The sequence below is a fragment of the Spermophilus citellus genome (assembly GCF_964194105.1).
Source record: "Spermophilus citellus genome assembly, contig: SCAFFOLD_416, whole genome shotgun sequence".
Classification (NCBI taxonomy): domain Eukaryota; kingdom Metazoa; phylum Chordata; class Mammalia; order Rodentia; family Sciuridae; genus Spermophilus; species Spermophilus citellus.
In genome coordinates this window covers 132,879-157,084 of record NW_027672730.1, presented here as the reverse complement: position 1 = coordinate 157,084, position 24,206 = coordinate 132,879, and the positions used below count along the sequence as shown (strand labels likewise).

General features: G+C 31.4%; 1 protein-coding gene across 1 annotated transcript in view; it reads left to right on the top strand.

Moving 5' to 3' along the window:
* Positions 1–3,945: 3,945 nt before the first annotated feature.
* RAB18 (RAB18, member RAS oncogene family) overlaps positions 3,946–24,206 on the top strand; it is a gene marked incomplete at its 5' end in the record, with an annotated part of 35,129 nt that continues 14,868 nt past the window's right edge. The window contains 3 exons of the mRNA XM_081312481.1: positions 3,946–4,006; positions 18,249–18,310; positions 23,562–23,634. Of these exons, the coding sequence (XP_081168607.1) occupies positions 3,946–4,006; positions 18,249–18,310; positions 23,562–23,634 (196 nt within the window). The remainder of the gene's footprint in view (positions 4,007–18,248; positions 18,311–23,561; positions 23,635–24,206) is intronic.

The window sequence follows — 24,206 nt, the reverse complement described above, 5'->3', positions numbered from 1 at the left end:
AAGCAATCTCATATTTAGCTGTACTTTCTGATGTACCTTTCTTTCAAATAACTTTTTAAGATTATGAAGTCTTACCTTTCTAGGTACTTAAGGATTTGCAAGCTAATGTAAAAAATCTGAAAATTTGTAAATTTTTTCAAGTTTGACAATACATTCTCTTAGTTCTTCTCATCTAATGTACTTTGTATACTAAAATGCAGAATTTGCACATACCAAGGAGTAGATTAATAAAACACTCTGGGTTAGCATAATTGTGTATGTGTGTAAAGTGTGAACAAAATCATTTTCATGATCACCATCTATTTTTGTACAATTTGAAGGTCAGAAGTTAATATAGTAAACATTATTTTACTAGAAATTGCATAACCTGGGCTGGGGATGTGGCTCAAGCGGTAGCGCACTCGCCTGGCATGCGTGCGGCCCGGGTTCGATCCTCAGCACCACATACAAACAAAGATGTTGTGTCCGCCGAAAACTAAAAAAATAAATATTAAAAATTCTCTCTCTATGTCTCTATCTCTCTCTCTTTAAAAAAAAAAAAAAAGAAAGAAAGAAATTGCATAACCTTCTTTCCTTCCTCTTTGTTTCCCTTGAGATAGGGCCCTCATTTAAGACATGAAATTGCTGTTTTTGAATACAAGAATAGTTGGTTGTCATTTCATGTGATTTAACCCAATATATGATAGGTTGGCACATTAATTTATGATGAGTGGATGGTGAATTAAATTGTGTATATTTTTTTGTGGAAGGTTAACTGGAGGTACAATGAACTGGAAATAATTAGTTCCCCTTTTAGAATATGGTCTTTTATGTGGATTTATCAATTTTGCTCATTCACTCTAACAATCATATATATATATATATATATATATATATATATATATATATATATATATAAATTCATTTAAAACTTTCTCAGTACTTAATGGTGAGTTGTGAACTATTCACTGCAAAATTTTAACAGTGGTACTCCAAAGAAAGAATTGCACCTAGGGACGTAGCTGTTATTTTTATAACTAGATAGACATTCTTGGTCAGTGTGATGTGTTATAGAAAACAATAAATGACTTTAAAGTTGAAGTGAGTGATTTTTTTTTTATTTTATTGTTGGTTGTTCAAAACATTACATAGTTCTTAATATACCATATTTCACAGATTGATTCAAGTGAAGTGAGTGATTTTTAAGGCAAGTTAGTACAAGAACATTTGTCATACATATGCTCATAAAGTGTTGTTCTAACTAGTAATTTGCTTCTGTTTCTTTATAGAGCTAGATCAAGTGGAAGTGAAATGGCATTGTGTTGTTGAGAAATTATTGCCCAACAAAGAATATCTTAATTTGGGCTGGGGTTGTGGCTCAGCTGTAGAGTGCTCACCTATCATGTATATGGCCCTGGATTTGATCCTTAGCACCACATAAAAATAAATAAATAAATAAAATAAAAAGTATTGTGTCCAACTACAACTAAAAAATAAATATTTAATAAAAAATAAAAAAAAATCTTAATCTGATTAGTCGATTTCCTTCCAGTTTATTTCATATTGTTAAGAGTGTAAAGACTTTGCAAGATTATGAAACTAGTGCTGCTGCTTGTGTAACCTTGTGTGTGATATTTGAACTTTCTAGGCCTTCGCTGGAAAAGTGAAGAAGTTGGGATAGAAACCTCTCAAACACTATCCAAAATTAAATGTACAGTTTACGATTCTAATTCATGGCTAGGCCTGATAAAGTAAAAATGTAGCAAAGTGTATCAAGAACAGGGAAGAATTTATAGAACCCTTCTGTTATCTAAATTGATATCCTTCCTAGAGTTAAGAATATATTTTGGGCTACCACTGTACCCTGGCAAAGATCTGACTTACACTCAGTTTGGATTTGTTGCTCTATACCATACCAATTCCCTATTTTTCTGACAAAGTACCAACGATAAGGGCTGTTATAAGGATATACAGTTATGGAAGGAAAATCTCTGGCCTAGTGCCTGGTATATTATATGTTCATAAATAAGTCAATACCATTATTACTTGTATTATTATGATATTTTATTACTACTATATAAGGTTATGTTAACCTAAGTGTTTTTTTTAGTTTTGTTATTTGTGGTTTTATTATTGTTGTTTTGGTACTAGGGATTGAACCCTGACTTTAACACTAAGCAACATCACCAGTCCTTTCTATTTTTTATTTTAATGCAGGGTCTCACTAAGTTGCTTAGAGCCTCACCAAGTTGCTACAGCTGGCCTTAAACTTGCAATCTTCTTGTCACAGTCTCTTGAGCCACTAGGATTACAGGCGTGTGCCACTGCACCAGGAAAGCCTAAGTTTTTGTAGTAATATTTTGTGTTTGACCAAGTGTAGATATATATCTTTTATTCTTAAATTGTGGGTAACTGAGTACACTGAGAGAAGAAAATAATTTTTTAAAAAGTTATTAGGTGTTTTACTAGTGTTGTTACCTGGCTCATGTTGCAAGTAAGCAAAAATATAATTAAGATGTTAAGTAGAAAAACCTAGTTGACTCTTGTGTTTTCATTTGTTTCTGTGGTGCCTGTCTTATAGCAAATACAATAAAACCAAATTTAAATCTCTTACATATAATTAAATGACACTGAGTTTTGAAACTAGCAAAACTTGTGGATAAAACTTTCTCTAGCAGCAGTAATCACAATCTATGGAAGTTTTATAAAATTTCTAATTCAGACATGGGATAATGATTTTCTTAATTTTTTAAATACAAACAGGTTGATAAAACTAACTTATGCTTTAGTAGTTATTTAAGAGCAGATTGATTAATTTTGTAAATTTTGGGCTTTTTAAAGAAAGGCTTAGATTTATTATTTTATTTATTTGGTATTTCAGATTGAACCCAAGAGCAGTTAACCACTAAGCCACATCTCCAGCCCTTTTTATTTTTTATTTTGAGACAAGATCTCCTTGAGTTCTTTTCTTTTTTAATATTTATTTTTTAGTTGTAATTGGACATGATACCTTTATTTTATTTATTTTTATGTGGTGCTGAGGATTGAACCTAGGCCTCGCACATGCTAGGCGAATGCTCTGCCACTGAGCCACAATCCCAGCCCTCTCCCTGAGTTCTTTAGGGCCTTTGCTGAATTGCTAAGGCTGACCTTAAATTTACGATCCTCCTGCCTCAGCCTCTTGAGTCACTGGGATAACAGGCATGCACCACCATGCCTGGTCATAGATTTTATTTTTGAACAACTTTTAATAATTGACCCTTCTGCCTCATATTAAGTAAAATAAAGCTGGGAGACGTAAAATCTTAGCATACCCTTCTAATCTGATGTCTTGTTTTCATCTCTTCCTTTCTGATTTCTTTACCATTTCCAAGTTTAATTTAGTTTCATACAACCTAAGGAATATTTGCCAGAATATACCTACTCTGCCTGTCACTGATCTTTCTCCCTTCCTTTTTACCATATCTTTTCTTTGCACAGGGATAATAGTTATACTTCTTGTTACAAAATACTATGCTTTTATAGTTTCTTCTTTTTACTTGAGTACAGAATAGATACCCAACAGATTTTTAAAGTCATTTCATTTCATTTCAAGAAACTTGATTTTCACCCCCTTCATCCATGAAAGCTATCATTTTCTTAGAAGGGCATGCCAGTACAAATTTTTCTTTAAGTTGACAACAGCAAAAACAAAAAACAACTTTTTGTATTTGAGGAACTGTGGAGGGGAACATAGGGTATACATTTATGAGTAAGCTGCTTTGTTCTTGGGATTTTTAAAATTGCCTTTTCAATAATTTAATTTCTCCTGATATTTCTTCCCTGAGGTAGTATTACCAGAGCTGTCCTACATCAGCTCTTCTTATCTGCGTCTAATAACTTGTGACAAAATATAACTGTGATGAACACATTTGTCGTATGATTAGAAATAAAAGCTGAATTCCTAATCTGTCTCTTTAATTCTCTTTTAGCCTGCTCTTGAGGTTCACAGATGATACTTTTGATCCAGAACTTGCAGCAACAATAGGTAAGCCTAAGTTTAAAAATTTAGAAGGAATTTTTTTAATTTTTAAAATTGTTGTTTTGTCGAAATCCCCCTATCCTCTTCTTGCCACCCCACTGCTTCCATGTGTGTTGCAATTTTATTTCTTTTAAGACTTAACTTAGATTAATTAAAACAAATACAAAATAAAAAAAAACAAGATTTAACTTTGGTGTCATTAACTCCAAAGTCTTTTCTACATCTCACCCAGCAAAAACAACTTCTTTATCTTTTACCCATGACATTTTGTTGATGTTACTAATGTGATTATCTATACATGTTTTATTCCTATAACTATGGATTTCTTTTAATTTGTTAGCATATGCAATAATTTGAGTATTATATAGCAGATACTGTCCTAAGAAGTGGAGCTTTAATGGTGAATAATACATATTTGGTCAATTTTATAGTTTTAACATTTACTGCAGTGATTGGTATATATTCTGAACTCCCTCATTTATTGATAATATCTATTAAAGATTACTAGGAGCAATGATAACAAAATGCTTTTTTTTTTTGGTACTGGGGATTGAACTCAGGGGCACTTGACCACTGAGCCACATCCTCAGCCCTGTTTTGTATTTTATTTAGACACAGGGTCTTACTAGGTTGCTTAGGGTCTTGCTTTTGCTGAGGCTGGTTTTGAACATGTGATTCCTCCTGCTTCAGCCTCTTGAGCCACTGAGATTATAGGCATGCACCACTGTGCCTGGCAGCCCCAACTGCTTTTTAAAAATAAATTTTAGATTGCCTGAAAGTGGTTTATTACGCTAGCATATAATAATATTTGAGAAAATAGAAGTAAATATTTTAATATCACATGTTTGGAAAGTAGACAACATATAAAGCCATTAGGAGACATTTTGGAATAGTTGAAAGATTGTTCAACTGGGTTAGATCTGTACAGTTGTCATGGTTTCTTCTTGAACGAGGTGTGATCTTGAGCAGGTCATTTAACACTTGGATCTTTTCATCTGTAAGTTGAGAGGTTTTGGTAAGAGATACATTTTTCTTCCAATTCTAAATGACTATAGTATTATTTATTGTCAGGGAAAAGAAAAAGTTTCTTTCAACTGGCTTTATTTGTTTTTATTTATTATGAAATAATTTCAGATTTAGAAATAAGTTCTAGTAAATAGTAAAGAATGCTTATATATTCTACTCAAATTCCCCCAAATTTAATATTTATTACATTTGTTTTATTATTTTCTATTTAAATAGTGTTCTTTTTTAGTGAATTGTTTGAGAATAAGTTGCAGACATGTTTTTAATCTGAATACTTAAATGCTTATTTCCTAAATGAGCTTGGATATAATTCTCCTGTCTACAGACAGGTTCATTAATTGTCTGATTCATATTCTGTATAACAAAAGAAAAACAATTTTTTTGGTCTAGGATCCTATCTAGGGTCAAGCATTCAATTTAGTTGTCAGTTCTCTTCAGTCTCTTTTAATTGTAATGGTTTTCAGTTTGTCTTTCCATAGCCTTGACAGTTTTGCAAATTATAGATCTTTGTATGATGTCCCTCAATTTGTGCTTGTTGAGTGTATCTTCATGGTTAGATTCTAGCCATGTATTTTTGGTATGAATTTCAAAAACCTTCTCCACACATTATGTCAGGAGCAAACCATGTTTATTTGTCCCATTAGAATGCAACTTTGGTCACATAGGATGATATATAATTATTATTTTTAAAGAGAGATTGTGAGAGAGAGGTTGAGAGAGAGAAAGAGAGAGAATCTTTTTTGTAGATGGACACAACACAATGCCTTTATTTTTATGTGGTGCTGAGAATCGAACCCATGTCCCGTTGTGCTAGGCTGGCACTCTACCGCTGAGCCACAATCCCAGCCCTGTGATATATTATTTTCCACTGTGAAGTTAATATTTTCCCTTTATAACTAATAGATTTCTTATGGAGATATTTTTTGAAACTGTATAGACAGACATTCTGATTCTTACACTCTTTACACTCTTATTTTAGTATCTATTGATAATTCTTACCTGCAACAGGTTATAAGGATAATACATGATCCTGTCAGCCCAGCTCTGGTTGTCAAATGATTTTTCAAATGCCCTCATTCTGTTTATATTTCTTACTTAAAATTCTATAACAAAGAGCTCTTCTTTTCTTATTTCTTTCAATATGAATTCATAGTGCCCTCTAAACTTTTAGTAAAAATGAGATATTACTCAGCTTTTGTATAGCAATGATATTTATAGATTTATATGTATGATAAGAAAGGTAATTATTGAAAACACTAATAATTCAATATCCATTTTAATTTGATTTTGTGCTTTTTGCTCCTCTAAAAAGTTACTTAGTAGTAAAACATTTTTTTTTTTTTTTGAGAGGATGGCTGGTAATGTATAATGTGGAGTAGAGGAATAGTAATTGGTAGAAAAATAAACTTGCTTAAAGTTCAGATTTTACTGAAGGAATAGGCCTGTATATAATATGAAGGTATCTTCATTTCCATCTCAAATGAAACATGGAGAGTTGCAGTATGATAGATCATAGGTTGTTCATATTACTAAAAAGCCTTTGTCTTCTGCAGAAACAAATACTAAGATTATAGCATGCTGATGACAATGTAAGTAATTTGTTCCTCAGATAGGTCCTTGGTCTTTTTTTTTTTTTTTTTTTGAAACTGTCATTTATAATGGAACCACATAGCATATAATCTTTTGAGACATATTTCTTTTATTTTGCTTAATGGTATTTAATGGTGGGGCTTCAACCAGGTTGTTGGAAATAATTTATTTCCTTTTGTTTCAGCTGAGTTTAATTCCATTGTATGAATGTCCCACTTGGGTTTTATCCATTCACCTATTGTAGAACATTTAAGTTTTCCTAGGTTTGGTAATTGTGAATAGACCTATTGTAAACATTCATGTACAGGATTTTATATGAATATTAATTTTTATAGTACCTATTCAGCAGGGGGATTGCTGAGTCATATGGTATATGTATATTTAACTTTGGAAAACAGTTTGGCTGTATTTTTATAAAGTGATTATATCAATTTGCATTCCCATGAGGAGCTTATGAGAATTCCTGTTCTTCCACATCCCTCATTTACATTTAGTATGAGCAGCCTTTTAAATTTTAGCCATTCAAATAGCTGTGAGTTGTGGTTTAATATGCATTTCTCTAATGACTAATAATGTTGAGGATCTTTTTATGTTCTTATTTGCTGTTGTATGTATTTATTTTTGTGTGGTGTCTGTTTAAGTCTTTCGTTAGTTTTTAAATTGGGTTTATTTCTTATTTTTGAGTTTAGAGAGTTCTTCATATATCCTGCATAAAAGTCCCTTATTAGATATTCTATGTGCTTTGCAAAATTTTTCCTCCCAGTCTTTGACTTGTCTTCATTTTTGTTACAGTATATTTCTAAGTACATGTTTTTTTTTATTTCAATGAAATTCAGTTTATCAGTTTTTCAGTGTTGTAGCTTTTGCCAAGCAGAAGGGTGCAATGATTTTTCTCTGTTCTAGAAGTTTTACAGTTTAGGTTTTATTTTAAGGATAATTTTTTTACTGTTTTTTAAATTTTTGTGTTTATATGACAGTGGAATGCACTACAATTTTTATTACACATATAGAGCACAATTTTTTCATATCTCTAGTTGTATACACAGTATATTCACACCAATTCGTGTCTTCATGCATGTACTTTGGATAATAATGATCATCACATTCCACCATCATTAATAACCCCATGCCCTCTCCTTTTTCCTCCCACCCCTCTGCCCTATCTAGAGTTCGTCTCTTCCTTCCATGTTCCCTCTCCCTATCCCACTATGAATCAGACTGCCTATATCAAAGAAAACATTTGGCATTTGGGTTTTTTTGGATAGGCTAACTTCACTTAGCATTATCTTCTCTGACTCCATCCATTTACCTGCAAATGCCATGATTTTATTCTCTTTTATTGCTGAGTAAAATTCCATTGTGTATAAATGCCACATTTTTTTTTATCCATTCATCTATTGAAGGGCATCTAGGTTGATTCCACAGTTCAGCTATTGTGAATTGTGATGTATAAACATTGGTGTGGCTGTGTCCCTGTAGTATGCTGTTTTTAAATCCTTTGGGTATAGACCGAAGAGAGGGATACCTGGGTCAAATGGTGGTTCCATTCCCAATTTTCCATACTGCTTTCCATATTGGCTGTACCGATTTGCAGTCCTACCAGCAGTGTACGAATGTACCTTCTTCCCCACAGCCTCACCAACACTTATTGTTGTTTGTATGCATAATAGCTGCCATTCTGACTGGAGTGAGATGAAATCTTAGAGTGGTTTTGATTTGCATTTCTCTATATGCTAGCAATGATGAACATTTTTTCATATATTTGTTGATTGATCACATGTCATCTTCTGAGAAGTGTCTGTTCAGATCCTTGGCCCATTTATTGATGGGGTTATTTGTTTTTGTTTTTTTTTTTTTTTGGTGCTTAGCTTTTTGAGTTCTTTATATACCCTAGAGATTAGTGCTCTGTCTGATGTGTGAGGAGTAAAGATTTGCTCCCAAGATATAGGCTTTCTACTCACCTCACAGATTGTTTCTTTTGCTGAGAAGAGACTTTTTAGTTTGAGTCCATCCCATTTATTGATTCTTGATTTTAATTCTTGCACCACAGAAGTCTTATTAAGGAAATTGGGGCCTAATCCCACATGATGGAGATTAGAGCCTACTTTTTCTTCTATTAGATGCAGGGTCTCTGGTTTTATTCCCAAGTTCTCAATCCATTTTGAGTTGAGTTTTGTGCATGATGAGAGATAGGGGTTTAATTTCAGTTTGTTGCATATGGATTTTCAGTTTTCCTAGCACCATTTGTTGAAGAGTCTGTCTTTGCTCCAATGCATGTTTTTGGCACCTTTGTCTAATATAAGATAATTGTAATTTTGTGGGTTAGTCTCTGTGTCCTCTATTCTGTACCATTGGTCTACCCATCTGTTTTGGTCTACTATTACTCTGTAGTATAGTTTAAGGTCTGGTATACTGTTGCCACCTGCTTCACTCTTCCTGCTAAGGATTGCTTTAGCTATTCTAGGTATCTTATTTTTCCAGATGAATTTCATGATTGCTTTTTCTATTTCCATGAGAAATGTCATTGGAATTTTTATCAGAATTGCATTAAATCTGTTTAGTGCTTTTGGAAGTATGGTCTTTTGATAATATTAATTCTGCCTATCCAACAGCAAGATAGATCTTTCCATCTTCTAAGGTCTTCTTTGACTTCTTCTTTAGGGTTCTGTAATTTTCATTATATAGATCTTTCACCTCTTCCATTAAGTTGATTCCCAAGTATTTTTTTTTTTTTGAGGCTATTGTAAATGGGGTAGTTTTCCTCGTTTACCCAATGCATGGAGTTCATTCCTTAAAAGAAGAAAAAAGTCAACAAATAAATGACTTGAGATAATTAAAATCACAGCTGAAATCAGTGAAATTGATTGAAACAAAAGAAACAATTGAAAAAATTGACAGATCAAAAAGTTAGTTTTTTGAAAAAATAAATAAAATTGACAGACATTTAGCCATGCTAACGAAGAGAAGGAGAGAGAAAACTCAAATTACTAACATACGTGATGAAAAAGGAAATATCACAACAGACACTACAGAAATACATAAGATAATTAGAAATTATTTTGAAAACTTGTATTCCAATAAAATAAAAAATATCAAAGACTTTGATAAATTTCTAGAGTCATATAATTGGCCCAAATTGAATCAGGATGATATACACAATTTAAACAAATCAATTTTAAGTGATGAAATAGCAGATGCCATCAAAAGTCTACCAACCAAGAAAAGCCCAGGACTGGATGGATACATAGCCAAGTTCTACAAGACCTTTAGAGAAGAATTAATACCAATACTATCAATTTATTTCTGTAAATAGAAAAAAAGGCAGCACTTCCAAACTTATTCTGTGAGGCCAACATCACCCTGATTCCAAAACCAGGCAAAGACACATCAGTGAAAGAAAACTTCAGACCAATATCCCTAATGAACATAGATGCAAAAATTCTCATAAAATTCTGGCAAATCGAATACAAAAACATCAAAAAGATCGTGCACCCAGATCAAGTGGGATTCATCCCAGGGATGCAAAGTTGGTTCAACATATGGAAATCAATAAATATAGTTCACCACATCATATCAATAGATGCAGAAAAAGCATTTGACAAAATACAGCACCCTTTATGTTCAAAACACTAGAAAAACTAGGGATAATAGGAACATATCTCAACATCATAAAGGCTATCTATGCTAAGCGCCAGGCCAACACCATTCTAAATGGAGAAAAATTGAAGGCATTCTCTCTAAAAATGGGAACAAGACAGGGATGCCCTCTTTCACTACTTCTATTAACAGAGTTCTTGAAACACTGGCCAGAACAATTAGACAAAAGAAATTAAAGGTAGACACATAGGAAAAGAAGAACTCAAATGGGCACTATATGCTGATGATATGATTCTATACCTAGAAGACCCTAAAAGTTCCACCAGAAAACTTCTAGAACTAGTAAATGAATTCAGCAAAGTAGCAGGATATAAAAATCAATACCCATAAATCAAAGGCATTTCTGTATATCAGTGACAAGCAAAATTTTTTGAAATAGTGTTTGAATACAGCATGAAGTATGGGTCAAAATTTCTTGTTTTTCTTCTTTTGCATATGAAGATCTAGTTGTTCTAACACTATCAATTGAAGAGACTGTCCTCTCTACATTTAATAAGCTTTTGTACCTCTGTAAAAATGTTGGTTGTCATTATATGTGCAGATATATTTCTGGATTTCATTCTATTCCATTTATCTATTTGTCTTTATGTCATTATCTCGCTGTCTTAATTTCTGTCGAGTTATAATAAAAAAGTCTGCAAATCAGATATTGTTAATCTGTCAGTTTTGTTCTTTTTAAAAGTTGTTTTGGTCATTCTGGCCTTTGCATTCTCTAATGAATTTTAGAGTCTGCTTGTTTTAAAAATAAAGCTTGCTGGGTTTTGAAGGAATCATCTATAGATCATTTTGAGGAGAAATGACTTGACAATATTGATTTTATGATCATAGAACCTAATTTTTATTATCTCTCCATTTAGGTCTTCAGAATTTCTCTCTGTTTTGTAATTTTCAGTGTATAGGTATTTTCATAACTTTTGCCAAATGTAACTTTAAATATTCAATAGATTTTCATTGTTAATGGTGTTTTTTTCATTTTTCCTTTATTATTAAATAAATAAATATTTCTGATTTTTTAATGTTGATTTTTTTGTTGTTGTTGTCATTCTTTAACCTTGCTGAACTTTCTTATAAGCTCTAGAAGGGTTTTTTTTTTTTTCCTTAAGACTCTAGTCCATTCTTTCTTTTCAGCCTATATGCCCTTTATTTCTTATGGCTCTAGCTAAAAATCTTCAGTAATAATGTACCATGTTAAATTGAAGGGGTAAAAGTTGATACCCTTATTTTGTACATGATGTTAGGATAAAACTTTTTTTGTCTTTTACCACTAAGTATGATGTTGTCTGTGTTTTTTTCATAGATGTTGTTTATCAAGTAAAGGAAGTTCCCTTCTATTACTAGTTTATTGAGAGGTTTTATTAGGAATGCATTTTGAGTTTTGTCAGATATATTTTCTGCATCTGTTGAGATGATCATGTGGTACACATTGATTTTTTTTTCAATGTTAGACCAACCTTACATTTTTTGGGATAATCCCTTTGTGATCATGACATTTTGTCCTTTTATATGTTTTTTGATTCATTATGTAAAATTTGTTTAGGATTTCCATTTATGTTTATGAGGGATATTTGTAAATAGTTTTCTTTAAAGTCTCTGTCAGTTTTTGGCATTAGGGTGATGTAGGACTTAAAGAAAGACAAGGAATGAAGGAAGCATTTGCTTCTCTTCAATTTCCTACAAGATATTTTTGGTGGGGGTTGTACTGGGGATTAAACTTAGGGGTGCTTAACCACTGACCCACATTTCCAGCCTCTACCTTTTTAAAAAAATATTTGGAACAGGGTCTTGCTAAGCTGCTGAAGCTGCCTCTGAACTTGAGATTCTTCTGCTTCAGCTTCCAGAACAACTGGGATTTTAGTCATGTGCCACCATTTCCAGATCCTGCAAGATCTTTTTAGAATGTATTATTATTTAAGTATTTACTGAAATTCAGTTTGGCTCTGGAGTCTCCCACCCCAGCATAGGTAGTTTTTAAGTATAGACTTAATTTCTTTAATAGATACTTAACGCCAAAGTTATCTATTTATTTACTTACTTATTTTATTTTATTTTATTTTTTTAGTTTATAGCTTTCTTCTTTTTTTTTTAATTGTTGGTTGTTCAAAACATTACATAGTTCTTGATATGTCATATTACACACTTTGATTCAAGTGGGTTATGAACTCCCATTTTTACCCCGTATACAGATTGCAGAATCACATCAGTTACACATCCATTGATTTACATATTGCCATACTAGTGTCTGTTGTATTCTGCTGCCTTTCCTATCCTCACTTACTTATTTTATAGTGTTGGGAATTGTGGGGGGTTTTTTGGTGTTGTGATAAATATATATAACATATACCTTACCATTTTAACTACTTTTACATGAATAATTCACTGAGTGAGCATATTCACATTTTTGTGCAACTGTCACTGCTATCCATTTCCAGAACCTTTTTAATCACCTCAAACAGAAACTCTGAACCAATTAAACATTAATTCTATACTAAACTCTTCCCAAAGCTCTTGGTAACCTTTATTCTACTTTCAGTATAATAAAATATCTAGAATATTTTCCCAAAGTCACTGCTATCCATTTCCAGAACCTTTTTAATCACCTCAAACAGAAACTCTGAACCAATTAAACATTAATTCTATACTAAGCTCTTCCCAAAGCTCTTGGTAACCTTTATTCTACTTTCGGTATAATAAAATATCTAGAATAGGCAAATTTGCCTATTCTAGATATATCACAGAAGAAGAATCCTAAAATATGTGTCTTTTTGTGTCTGACTTATTTCACTTTGCACAGTGTTGTCAACGTTCGTCCACGGTGTAGTATCTCAGTATTTCATTTCTTATGACTGAGTGATGTTCCGTTGTATGTGTATGGCATATTTTGCTTAGCTATTGATCCATCAACAAGCACTTATTGATTCTACCTTTTCGTAGTGCTAAAGAATACTAGTATGAACTTTCTTGTCCAGTTGTTTTGGGTATATACTTCGGAGTGGAATTAAAGGAAATGCCAAACTGTTTTTCACAATAGTTGCAATAGTTTAGATTCTCATGCACAAAGGTTATAATTTATCTAAATCCTTTTCTATACTTGTTATTTTCCTTTAAAAAAAAGCCATCCTAATGGGTATGAAATAGTATCTCATTGTGGTTTTGCAAACACTATATTGTTATTTTCCTTTTTTTAAAAAAAGCCATCCTAATGGGTATGAAATAGTATCTCATTGTGGTTTTGATATGCATGTCCCTAATGGCAAAATGATGTTGAGTATATTTTTATGTGCTTATTGGCCATATATATAAATATATATATAGAGAGGGGGGCGGAGAATGTTCATTCAAATCCTTTGCCCATTTTTTATATGGGTCCTTTGAGGTTGAGTTATAATGATTTGCAAATATTTTTTTCCATTATGAGGGGTTGTTTTCTCACTGTCTTGATAATGTCCTTTGATAACTTGTAAATTTTGGTAAAATCCAGTATTTGGGGCTTTTATTGGCCGTATTTCTACTGTCAAATCCAAAAAATGATTGCCAAATTCCACGTCATGAAGATTTGCTTTTCATGTTTTCTTCAGAGTTTTATGGACTTAGATTTTATATTGATATCTTTGATCCATTTTCTGATAACTTTTGTTTGTGGAATAGGTAAGAGTCCAGCTTCTTTCCTTTTTGCATGTGAACACCCAGTTTTTGTGAAACCATTTGCTGAAAAGATTGTTCTTTATCCATTGAATAATCTTAGCTCCCTTGTCAAAAATCCTTTCAGTATGTATATGAGGGTTTAGTGTTAATTCTCAAATTTATTCTTTTTTAAGAAAGTTTTGCTGTTCAGTGCCTCTTTCAATTCTGTGTGAATTTGAGTATCAGTTTTTCCATTTCTGCAAAACAAGCTGTTGGAATTTTTAATAGGAAATGTGTTTAATTTGTAAATTACTTTGGGTAGTGTTGTCATCTTAGCAATATTATGCTTTCCAATTCATGAATATGGGATGTCTTTCTGCTTATTTATGTTTTCTTGAATTTCTTCAGCAACTTTTGTAGTTTTCAGTGTATAGTCCTTACCTTCTTAGTTACATTTTTTTCCTAAATATTTTATTCTTTTTCATGCTGTTTTAAATGGACTAGTTTTTAAAAGTTTCCTTTTTGGATTTTTCATTACTAGTCTATAGAAATGCAGTTGACATTTGCCTGTTGATATTGTATCCTGCAACTTCACTGAAATTGATTATAAGTTGTAACAGTGTTTATATGTGTATTTGTGTGGAGCCTTTAAAGTTTTTTTCATGTAAGATCATATCATCTGTAAATAGACATAATTTTACTTTTCCCTTTCCAATTTGGTTGCCTACTCCCGCCCCCGCCCAATGTATCTGGTTAAAACTCAATACTCTGTAGAATAGAAGTGGAAAAAGTTAGTATTCTTTTCTTTTTTTCTGTTCTTAGGGAAAAATAATTTCAATCCTTTACCATTGAGTATGATGTTAGCTGTGAGTTTTCATATAAGGTCTCTGTCGTGTTGAGGAAATTTCCTCCTGTTCCTAGTTTGTGAATTTTTTTAACTATGAAAGGGTTTTGATTTTGTCAAATGCCTTTTTCTGAATCAATTTAAATGATCTTTTTCCCTTCAATTAATGTGATATATTACCTTGATCCTTGTTTTGTTTTGTTTTGATTTTTTTTTTTTGTTTTGTGAATATTTAGCCATTCTTGCATTCTGGAAAGAATTGATTACTGATCCATTCTCTCTAGTAGATCAATTTTTCTAGTTATTCGTGAGCCAATTTTGACGTATATGTTTTTTGGATTGTGTCCATTTCACCTAGATTATCCAATTTGTTGGTGTATAGTTGTCCAATATTATTTTATAATCCTTTTCTTTTCTGTAAAATTAGTAGTACATGTTGGGTGTCCCTAATCCAAAAATCCAAAATCTGAACTGCATCTATTATGGTTTAGATTTGAGATGTCCCCGAAAGTTCATGTGTGAGACAATGCAAGAATTTTCAGAGGTGAAAGGATTAGATCATAAGAGATTTAACTTAATCAGTGGATTAATTTCTGTTAATCACTGACTAAAGTAGGATCAGGGCCAGTGAGGGCTACAGGCTTCTCCAACAGCAAATACATTAGGCATTCATGGTATTAGAGGAAATTGCTTACCCATTACCCTCTGTGCAAAGTCTCTTTTGGTTCAGAGTTTATCTCAACTGGAGGAGATAGTAGAGACTATAGGCATAGTTCTTCTCTTTATAAAACCACCATGAGTCGCCATGTTTTTGACATCTCTGCCACATCTCTAGCTGTACTCTGATAACATGCCTCAAACATGCCATTTTTTGTTTTGTTTTGTTTTGGGGTCTTGTTTTGTGTTTTCTTTGTTTTGGTCTTTTTTTTTTTTTTTTTTTTTTTGCAAAGTGAAGCAAGCCTTACACCTCTAGTCAGCCATCTTGCTAACATCACTGAGTTCCCACTTGTCTCATTTTCTTTGAATCTCTTCTGCATTTTCTTGTGGGTAATTTCTTTTGTTATCTCCTCACATTTACTAATGTTTCCTTCTACAATGTTTAATATGCTGTTAATCTCATTCTGTGTATTTTTCATCTCAGACATTGCAATTTTTATATCTAGAAATTTAATTTGGTTCTTTTGTTTTACTTATGTCTTCTTGACTTTTAAAACATGTTTAAATTTCCTTTGACATTTGTGTCAATTTGCGGTTAATTTTTATTGATTGATTTTTCTCCTTTTTGACAAAACAGGTACTTCAATTGATATTTCTTTTCTTCCATTCACAAACATACATTATTGAGTTTAAATATTCCTTGTTAACGTTTTCATATTTGACCTCTTGTTTCAAAGGCTGTTTTGAATATATTATCTCGTTTTAAATAAAATACCCTTCATAAAATAGGCCTTAAAGAGATTCCTGCAAAGAAACTGAACTAAACATCATATTGAAAAATGCAGACACAGGTGAACAAAAGAAAAGTTGAAATAACAATTCTACTTCTCTTATGAGCTCCTTGTCATCCATATGAAGAGGCTGAAAGTGATTTATTGAAATGTGGTAAGAAGTTGGCAAAATCAAATTAATCATAAAAAACTCCTGTTGCTGCTACCAATAAAGACAATTTATCAGTCAAACCCCCCCCAAAAAAAACCAGGCATGGTGAAAAATCAGTTTTAGAGTATAAAAACTGAAGAGCTCAATTGAATGAGATTCATCAGGAATCCAAGGGAGGAAGAATGAAGACTTAGGGGTTTGGATCCTGATGAGTCATCCTTTTACTTCTGTTGGCTTTGACAGTAGGACTCCAGTGGGCATTGTCTCCTTTGGTGGTTATTGGTAAATTACAGATATAATGTGTCAAAAGGATGACTTGGAAATATTGTTAGTTATCCACATGCAAATTTTTCCTATGATAGAGATAGTTATTGGACTATTGACAAAATGTGCAAAAACAAGAAATAATAAAAGAGAAAAAGTGGTGGGGAAGGAAGGAAACACAAATATTCTGGGAACAGTGAGTTTCTTTACTTTTGAAAACTAATTAGGAAAGAGACTGGTTGCCCTGGACATGCTTCTGAAGTTAAAGCAGGGAAAAGTTCTTCATATACTTTCCCCTGAGAATTTAAACTGTCAATTCTCAAGATATCCAGGAGAACACATTCTGTGTAGTGTCTACCAGTGACCTTAATTTAGTGCCTACACTGAGTCCAAACCTTTTCCTTCCCTGAATCTTCCCCTTCTTCCAACCCTCCTTCCTTCCTTCTTCTTTTTCTTCTCTCCCTTCTTCTCTTATTTAGTATGTGAGATTTTTGTTTGTTTGGTTGATTGCTACATTTAAGTTTTCCTTGGACTATGTAAACTTTTTAAAAATATTATTTCTTTGGAATACAAAAAAAAATTAGGCACAATGAATATTTTAAATATGAGTTTTTATTGTTTCATTTGTGGGTGTAATGATCACTAAAAATCACCCTCAATTACTGATATATTTCCATATTGATGACAGGTGTTCTGTTAAGCATTTAGTACATGAAAGTGCTGTTCTGAATTGATTGTGATAAGCTTAAGTTATTTTCTAAATTTCTTGAGCTAATGTTTTCCCCTCTGGCCAGTGGGATAGACTGAACATTATTTTTGATACTCTTTTAAAGATGTGGGAAGTTTCTGTTTACTTAAGCCAGATGGCATGTGTCAGCTCCTTTTTTTTTGGAAAGAAGGCAATTTGGGGGAGAGGGTACTGCTGTAATAAAATCTTGGGTAACTTATGAAGGTCTTTTTCTCTTTACATATATTTGGTATTTAGAGAAGCTTTTCATAGAATTTTGGGCACCCTTCTATCAATTATGAAGATTTCCTACAAGATTGGGGACAAATGTTTCTGTATGTAAATTCTTTATGAAATTGTGTGGTAGCAAGTGATCATTTATTAGGTTATATAAATCTAATTTTTTTAGGACAAAAGTAAAGAATACCTCAGACAAGGAGTAAATGAGCCATTCATATTCTTACCAGTCCTCTAAACTGCTTATAGTTGTGATCAGAGTTAGTGGTTGGTGGGTAGTAAAGGACTGTGAAAAACAGTGTGTATATAATTTGGGAGCCCCTGAAAACTGCCATGATCCTTAATCAGTTAATATTCTTTTAGCACCATAATTCTAGCTCTTGGTTTTAAATGTGAGTAGTTAATTATCACCTTAAATTGAATTTTATTTTTCCTTTTAGGGGAAGTACAGGTAGGTGAGTGAGTGAATTCTATTGAATCTGATTTTCACTTATCCTTATTCAATCCTGAGCTGATGATCTTTAGCAACATGTTTTTTTAAAATTTCCATATCCATAATTCTAAGAATTTGGGGTGTGAGTTTGAGCACTTGATAAGTGGATTTTTCCATTTTATGGTTTTGTTAATAATATTGAATTTTAAAAGTATATGTCTGGATGACTTATATTTTTAATTTCTTCAAGGTGTTGACTTTAAGGTGAAAACAATTTCAGTGGATGGAAATAAGGCTAAACTTGCAATATGGGTAAGAGTTTTTAAAATGTTTTTAATAAGTATTAAACTTATACTTTTTAGGGAAGCAGAAATTGATTTATTAAGTATTATTAGAGGAAAATTAAAACTTGTATTAAATAACTTGAGATATTTGTTAATTAATGAATATATAATATATAGTTACATCTTAAAATTGGGTAATTAAAAACTTGTTTTACTTAAATTTTTAAAATTTATAATCACTTCAGTATATTTCAAAACAAAAGAATTTTAAAAAAATTACCTAGTCTGTCAGAGTCATTGTTACTGGATATTTTCCATTAGAGTTTTTAAAAAACCAGCTAGACTAAAGCAACATGAAAGGCATTTGTTAGGGGAAGGGAAGAGAAGTGATACTTGGAGGAAAAATATTTTTCATGTCTATGGTTATAGATATTTAAAAATTTGAGTTTGCCACTTTATATTTGCTTTTTACTACCTTGACTTTCCTTACTGGCTTGTTTTCATTTCTCTGTGAATCCTACTATTCTGATCCACATTGCTCTGCCAACTAGACCCCTTCTTGCTAATGATGAATAAGGTACCATTAACTGTCAAAAACATCCAAGAGGCATTATTGCTAACATATAAATATGTATTATACATATTTCTTATAAAATATCTATTTTTTACAAGCACTATGATACTTAAACATATGCATTTTTGTAACATGATAAATGATTTCAGAACTGAATAGCAATCATCAAATTGTGACATGCTTTCCACATGGTGGTTAAATACTAAATGCTGCCTGTTCATCAATCACAGATTGAAAAAGCAGATGTTTGTGTATTTTATAATGTCATTCATCTTCCTAGTATTCTTTGAATTTACTATTTCCATCATGTTTTATATCAAAATAATGACAGTGTGTTTAATATATTTGTGTTAATTTTTTCCTAATGTCATATTTTGATTGTTAGCCTATTTTCCCTTCTCCCCCAACTATATTTGATATGAATCAAAATAGTAATATCTACTAGAAACATTTTGGAAAATGTTGGACTATACTGTAGTAAAATATATTGAACAATTTAAGAATATTGGCTTCTCTACAGAAGTGAGGACCTGATTTTCCATATGCTTTCCATGGTTAACATTTTGCTTCTTTCTTCCATTTCTGTGGCTTCATGAAACACGTAGATTAGAATAGGATCTGAGGCTTGATGATTTCAGTGAGATTTTTCTCTCATACAGGAGGAGGGTTCCTTTGTTTTAAATTTATTTTCTACTTGCCTAATGAAAATGCTGACAGGTATTCTTAAAGAGATATCTTTAAATAGACTTATAAATATTTTTTAAAGAAGAAATTTTTCCACTTAAGAAGAATACTAGCTCATTCTAAAAAGTGTAATTAATAAGAAATTAATAGAGAAAAAAGTTTATCTTTAATCAGTATAAAGTTTTTAGTGAACATCTTTTAAAATATCTAGTCATGTGTATATATAATATTAAATATATGTATGTGTGTTTTTTAACTTGTTTGTCCCCCTGCCTACTCACAATGTATAGATTTTTTTGTGTGTCATTAGGTGTAGAGGTTCATCAGTTTAAATGGTCACCTGGTATTTCTTTTTATGGCTATTATTTAACTCAGCCATCCCTCAGTGACATGGATTTAATACCAGTTTTTCTCAAAGATAAGCAGTGCTTTCTTGAGCATCATGATTTATATATCTGTGTGTACTTATTTGGTTACCTTAGGATGTACACCTAGAATTAGAAATATTGGTTTAAAGAATATGAAGATTTAACAGTGATACCAAAAAGTCTTATTTTTCTGTTTGTATTGCTATGAATTACATTCCACCAATTGTGTTTTTTATATTCACTCTTCCAAACCTTAATTTCTACTAAGTATTTTTAATCTTTCTCATCTTTGAATCTCTGAGTAATAATTTTTTACTTGTTCTTACATTTCTTTTGAGTTTTTTCTCAGATCTATGATCATGTTTCAAAATGAATTTTATTTTTATTTACTTTGCCCATTTTATAGTAGCATTCATCTTTTCCATAATTAGTCTTTATGTACTAAAAATATTAGCTCTTTATCATATATTTTCTTACTCTTTCATTTATCTTTAAAATCTTGTTTAAAGTGAATGTTTGTGTTCTTATGCATGTAATATTAACTCTGTGACGTGCTGCAAATTACGTTTTTTCAGTTTGCCATTTATACTCAAATATTGTTAAATATGAGATGAGTTAGGGAGTTGACTGGTGGGGATGTTTTTACCATACCAAGGTTTTAGTATTTATATAGTGAAATAATTTATTTTCTTCATGGCATTAGAGTGTCATGTTGTAGTCAGGAAGGCCTTTCCACTCAATATTAGATGTACATGAAACCATAGTTGCCTCTAGTTATGCTATGGTTTTATTTATACTAGTAAAATGGGTTTACTCTCCCACATGTATACTACTCCTAGGATCAAATAGAATAATTAAACTTAGCCCTTAACCCCTGCTATCTTCTCTAAACATATACTCATCATGACCTAAATTGCATCTGAGAGGTTGTCTTTTCTTCTGTATCCTTGCCTCACTTCCACTCCCATAATTCTATTATTTGGTATTTTTAGATCTTTTCTAGCCCTTGGTTTATCTATATCTCTCTTTAATAATCCCTTCTCTCCTTACAATTTCAGTAAACAAAACCACAACATAAACACTTAAAAGGTCAGCTTCTTTTATCTCACAATGATGTTATTTCATTTATCACATATTGCTGTTTTTGAAACAGAAGCAAAAGCTTAACTTCCATTTAGGCATATAGTTCATATAAATTCTGGTCCAGTGCTACAACGTAGGGTTTTGTGATTTTCACTCAAAATTATCATACTTATTTGAGTATTTTTATGAGTAAATCCAAAATATTTTAAATATCTGCTCTATTTTAGTATTCACATGTAAAGTGCCAAACTAATATGTAATATTTTAACATGAGAATACTTTTTATGTCTTCTTTACTTTTAAAACATTAGTCTTTGTGGATATATTTATTTGAATTATAGTTCATATTTTTATGTTGTATTTCATGAAAGACAGTTTTTAAAGTTGATCTCAATGAGGAGTAGAGAGAACAAGGTTCATATTCATTTGCTTTCTGTTAGTTCTGAAAATTAATTAAAGTTATGGATACTGTTTCCCTGTGTATGCAAATAGAACTCTTTTTTCCTTGTCATAATGAAAAGGTCTTAAACTAAATTGTTTCATGCCCCAAATTATTTGTTAAAAGTGTGGTGTACTATGTATGGAAAAACAGATAATTCTTAAATTTCCAAGTTTCTGTTCCAAATCTGTTTTATTTTTCTCCTTCTTGCTCAAAAAAAGATGGCTTATGATACTTTACATGATGGAGTTCCAAAAGTGATACTGAATAATTTGAATGTTGCTAATTTATTGGGTTTTGCTTATAAGTGAATTGCTAGAATATGTTTCTCATAATGATTTTGTCTTTTTAGGATAGAATTTTTTTATTTAGTTTTTATGAGTTGGCTTTTTCAAATAGGTACTGGTGTATATATATAATCAGTTGCTTTTTAAAATGATGTTATAGTTAAACATAGAAGGAACATAGACATTATATCATCAAGGCTTCTAGTTGATTTTTTTTCTCTAAAATAAAGTGTTGATCACTTGATAATAGTGATCAAATATGATTAGAGGTCATCCATGTAGTAATGATTATTAAATCAAAATATCAAGCTACATGATGATATCAGAATTTTAATCTGCTTTAGATAGTGAATTGACTATGCTATATGTAACTTTATTTTATATTGTTATTTTTAAAAAGTTGGGTAAGTATGAAAATTGAATAATTTATAATATCAGAAGCATATTTGTAAGAACCTTGGAGGCTGAAAGAAGTTTTGTAAAGAGAGAAATAAAGTTATCTGGAAAGTTGAATTTTAGATGTGTTACTGCTTCACTTAAACATGGCAGGGATGGGGGTTAGTTAATGTAATGCTGAGAATTTGGAAGTAGGGAAATTCTATATTTATATAAATGTATCTGAACAAATAATTTATGTTCAAAGTAGTTTATATCGAAAATTATTTTCCTCTTAAGTTTCTCTTTGGGTGTAAATATCCTCAAACATTCTCTATTGTCATAGCATTACTGAGGTTTGATGTATTTTTACTTTTCTTCAGGTTACTTTGTTTTTTCTTAAATTTTTTTTTTAGTTTTTAGATGAACCCAATACCTTTATTTTATTTATTTATTTGTATGTGGTGCTGAGGATCTAATCTAGTGCCTCACACAAGCAAGACAAGCACTCTACCACTGAGCTACAACCCCAGTCCTTCAGGTTACTTTATATCAGCAGACTTCAAACTTCTTAAAAAGCCAGGTAGTAAATATTTAGTCCAACCCTAAAGCAAGCCATATGGTAATATATAAATGAATGGGCTTATCTGTGTTCAAACTTCTTTTAATAAAATGTTATATAACAAAATGTTAATAAAATATTATATAAATGTGGTTAGCTCTGCTTTGGTATTGTTGCTCTAAAGCAATGATTCAAGGTCAGTGGTAGAAAAAAGGCAGAAGGAACCAGACCTGGAAGTAGTAAATTAGTTTATTCATTTTTCCCCCTAAAAATGTTCTATATTCTATGCCAAAAATTGCATAAGACACTGAGATTAAACTGGTAATTGAACAGATGAGGTCACAGCCCTTACAAAATTTGTGTTTCATATTTAGTATACATCATTTGTGCATTTTCCTAAAAGAAGATACATAGAAACTCTATTTAATAGAGTCCAACCTCAAAATTCCTTACCTAAGTAAAACTAGACACCATCTTTAAGTTAGTAGTTCTCAGCTTTGATTCTACATTAGAATAACCTGGGAAGATTTAAAAATTTTCTGTCCTTTACCTCATCCAATTAAGTCAGAATCATTGGGAGTTGGACACAAAGACTCTCAGAAAATGATCACACAGCTGGATTGAGAATCATGGCTTTCAGTGAAATGGGTTTCATGTGCAATAAAAATTTTAAACCCCAAATAGCAAAAAATCTTTACTTGGATGCATTTTTCCTAGAGATGAATCAATATTTATTTTATGTAATACTTTTAAAAAATACAGCTTATTTAAATTCCAGGGTTTTAATGAGCTTCTATGTTGATATTATTTTTAATAATGTCATTGATTTTATACTTTTACAACAGTGTGTTAACGATCTTTTATTTATAGTTTGTTTTATTTAATAATGCTTGATTGTCAATTTTAGGATACTGCTGGTCAAGAAAGGTTTAGAACATTAACTCCTAGCTATTACAGAGGTGCACAGGGTGTTATATTAGGTAAGTTTTTAATTTTAATATAATGTTTTAAAATATTATTTACTGAAATTTCTAATTTTCCTAGTCTGGAAGTTCAAAAAGTTTTTATTTTTCTCTTGGGTTACTTTTAGGTAATTTGAAGTTATATTTCCTTATTTAATATTAATGAATATTACAACTTTAAAAATTTTGTTCAGTTCTTTGTGTAGCAATGAAAAAAAAAGATAGAATTATTTCCTTTATTTTAAAAGCACATGTTGATGAGGACATAACTGAAAACCCATATGTGTTGGTCTGTCTTGGAGTATTACCCAAAATTTCATTCATCATTAAATTAATATTTTCTTCACTCTACAAAGGAAGAAGAGAATCTGTTTTATCAATTCTGTTTATAAAAATAGCATAAAGTACTTAACACTATGGATTCAAAATCAAACAATTTGAAAAACAAATGTGGACTTTCAGTGTAATTTGTTGAAAAGTGATGTTAGTTGAAAGTGTTCTCAGTATTTCTGGGAGACTGTTTAAAAGAATATGGATTGATCATAGGGAGAGTTTCTTTAACTTATGACTTGATAGTAAATTTTACCATT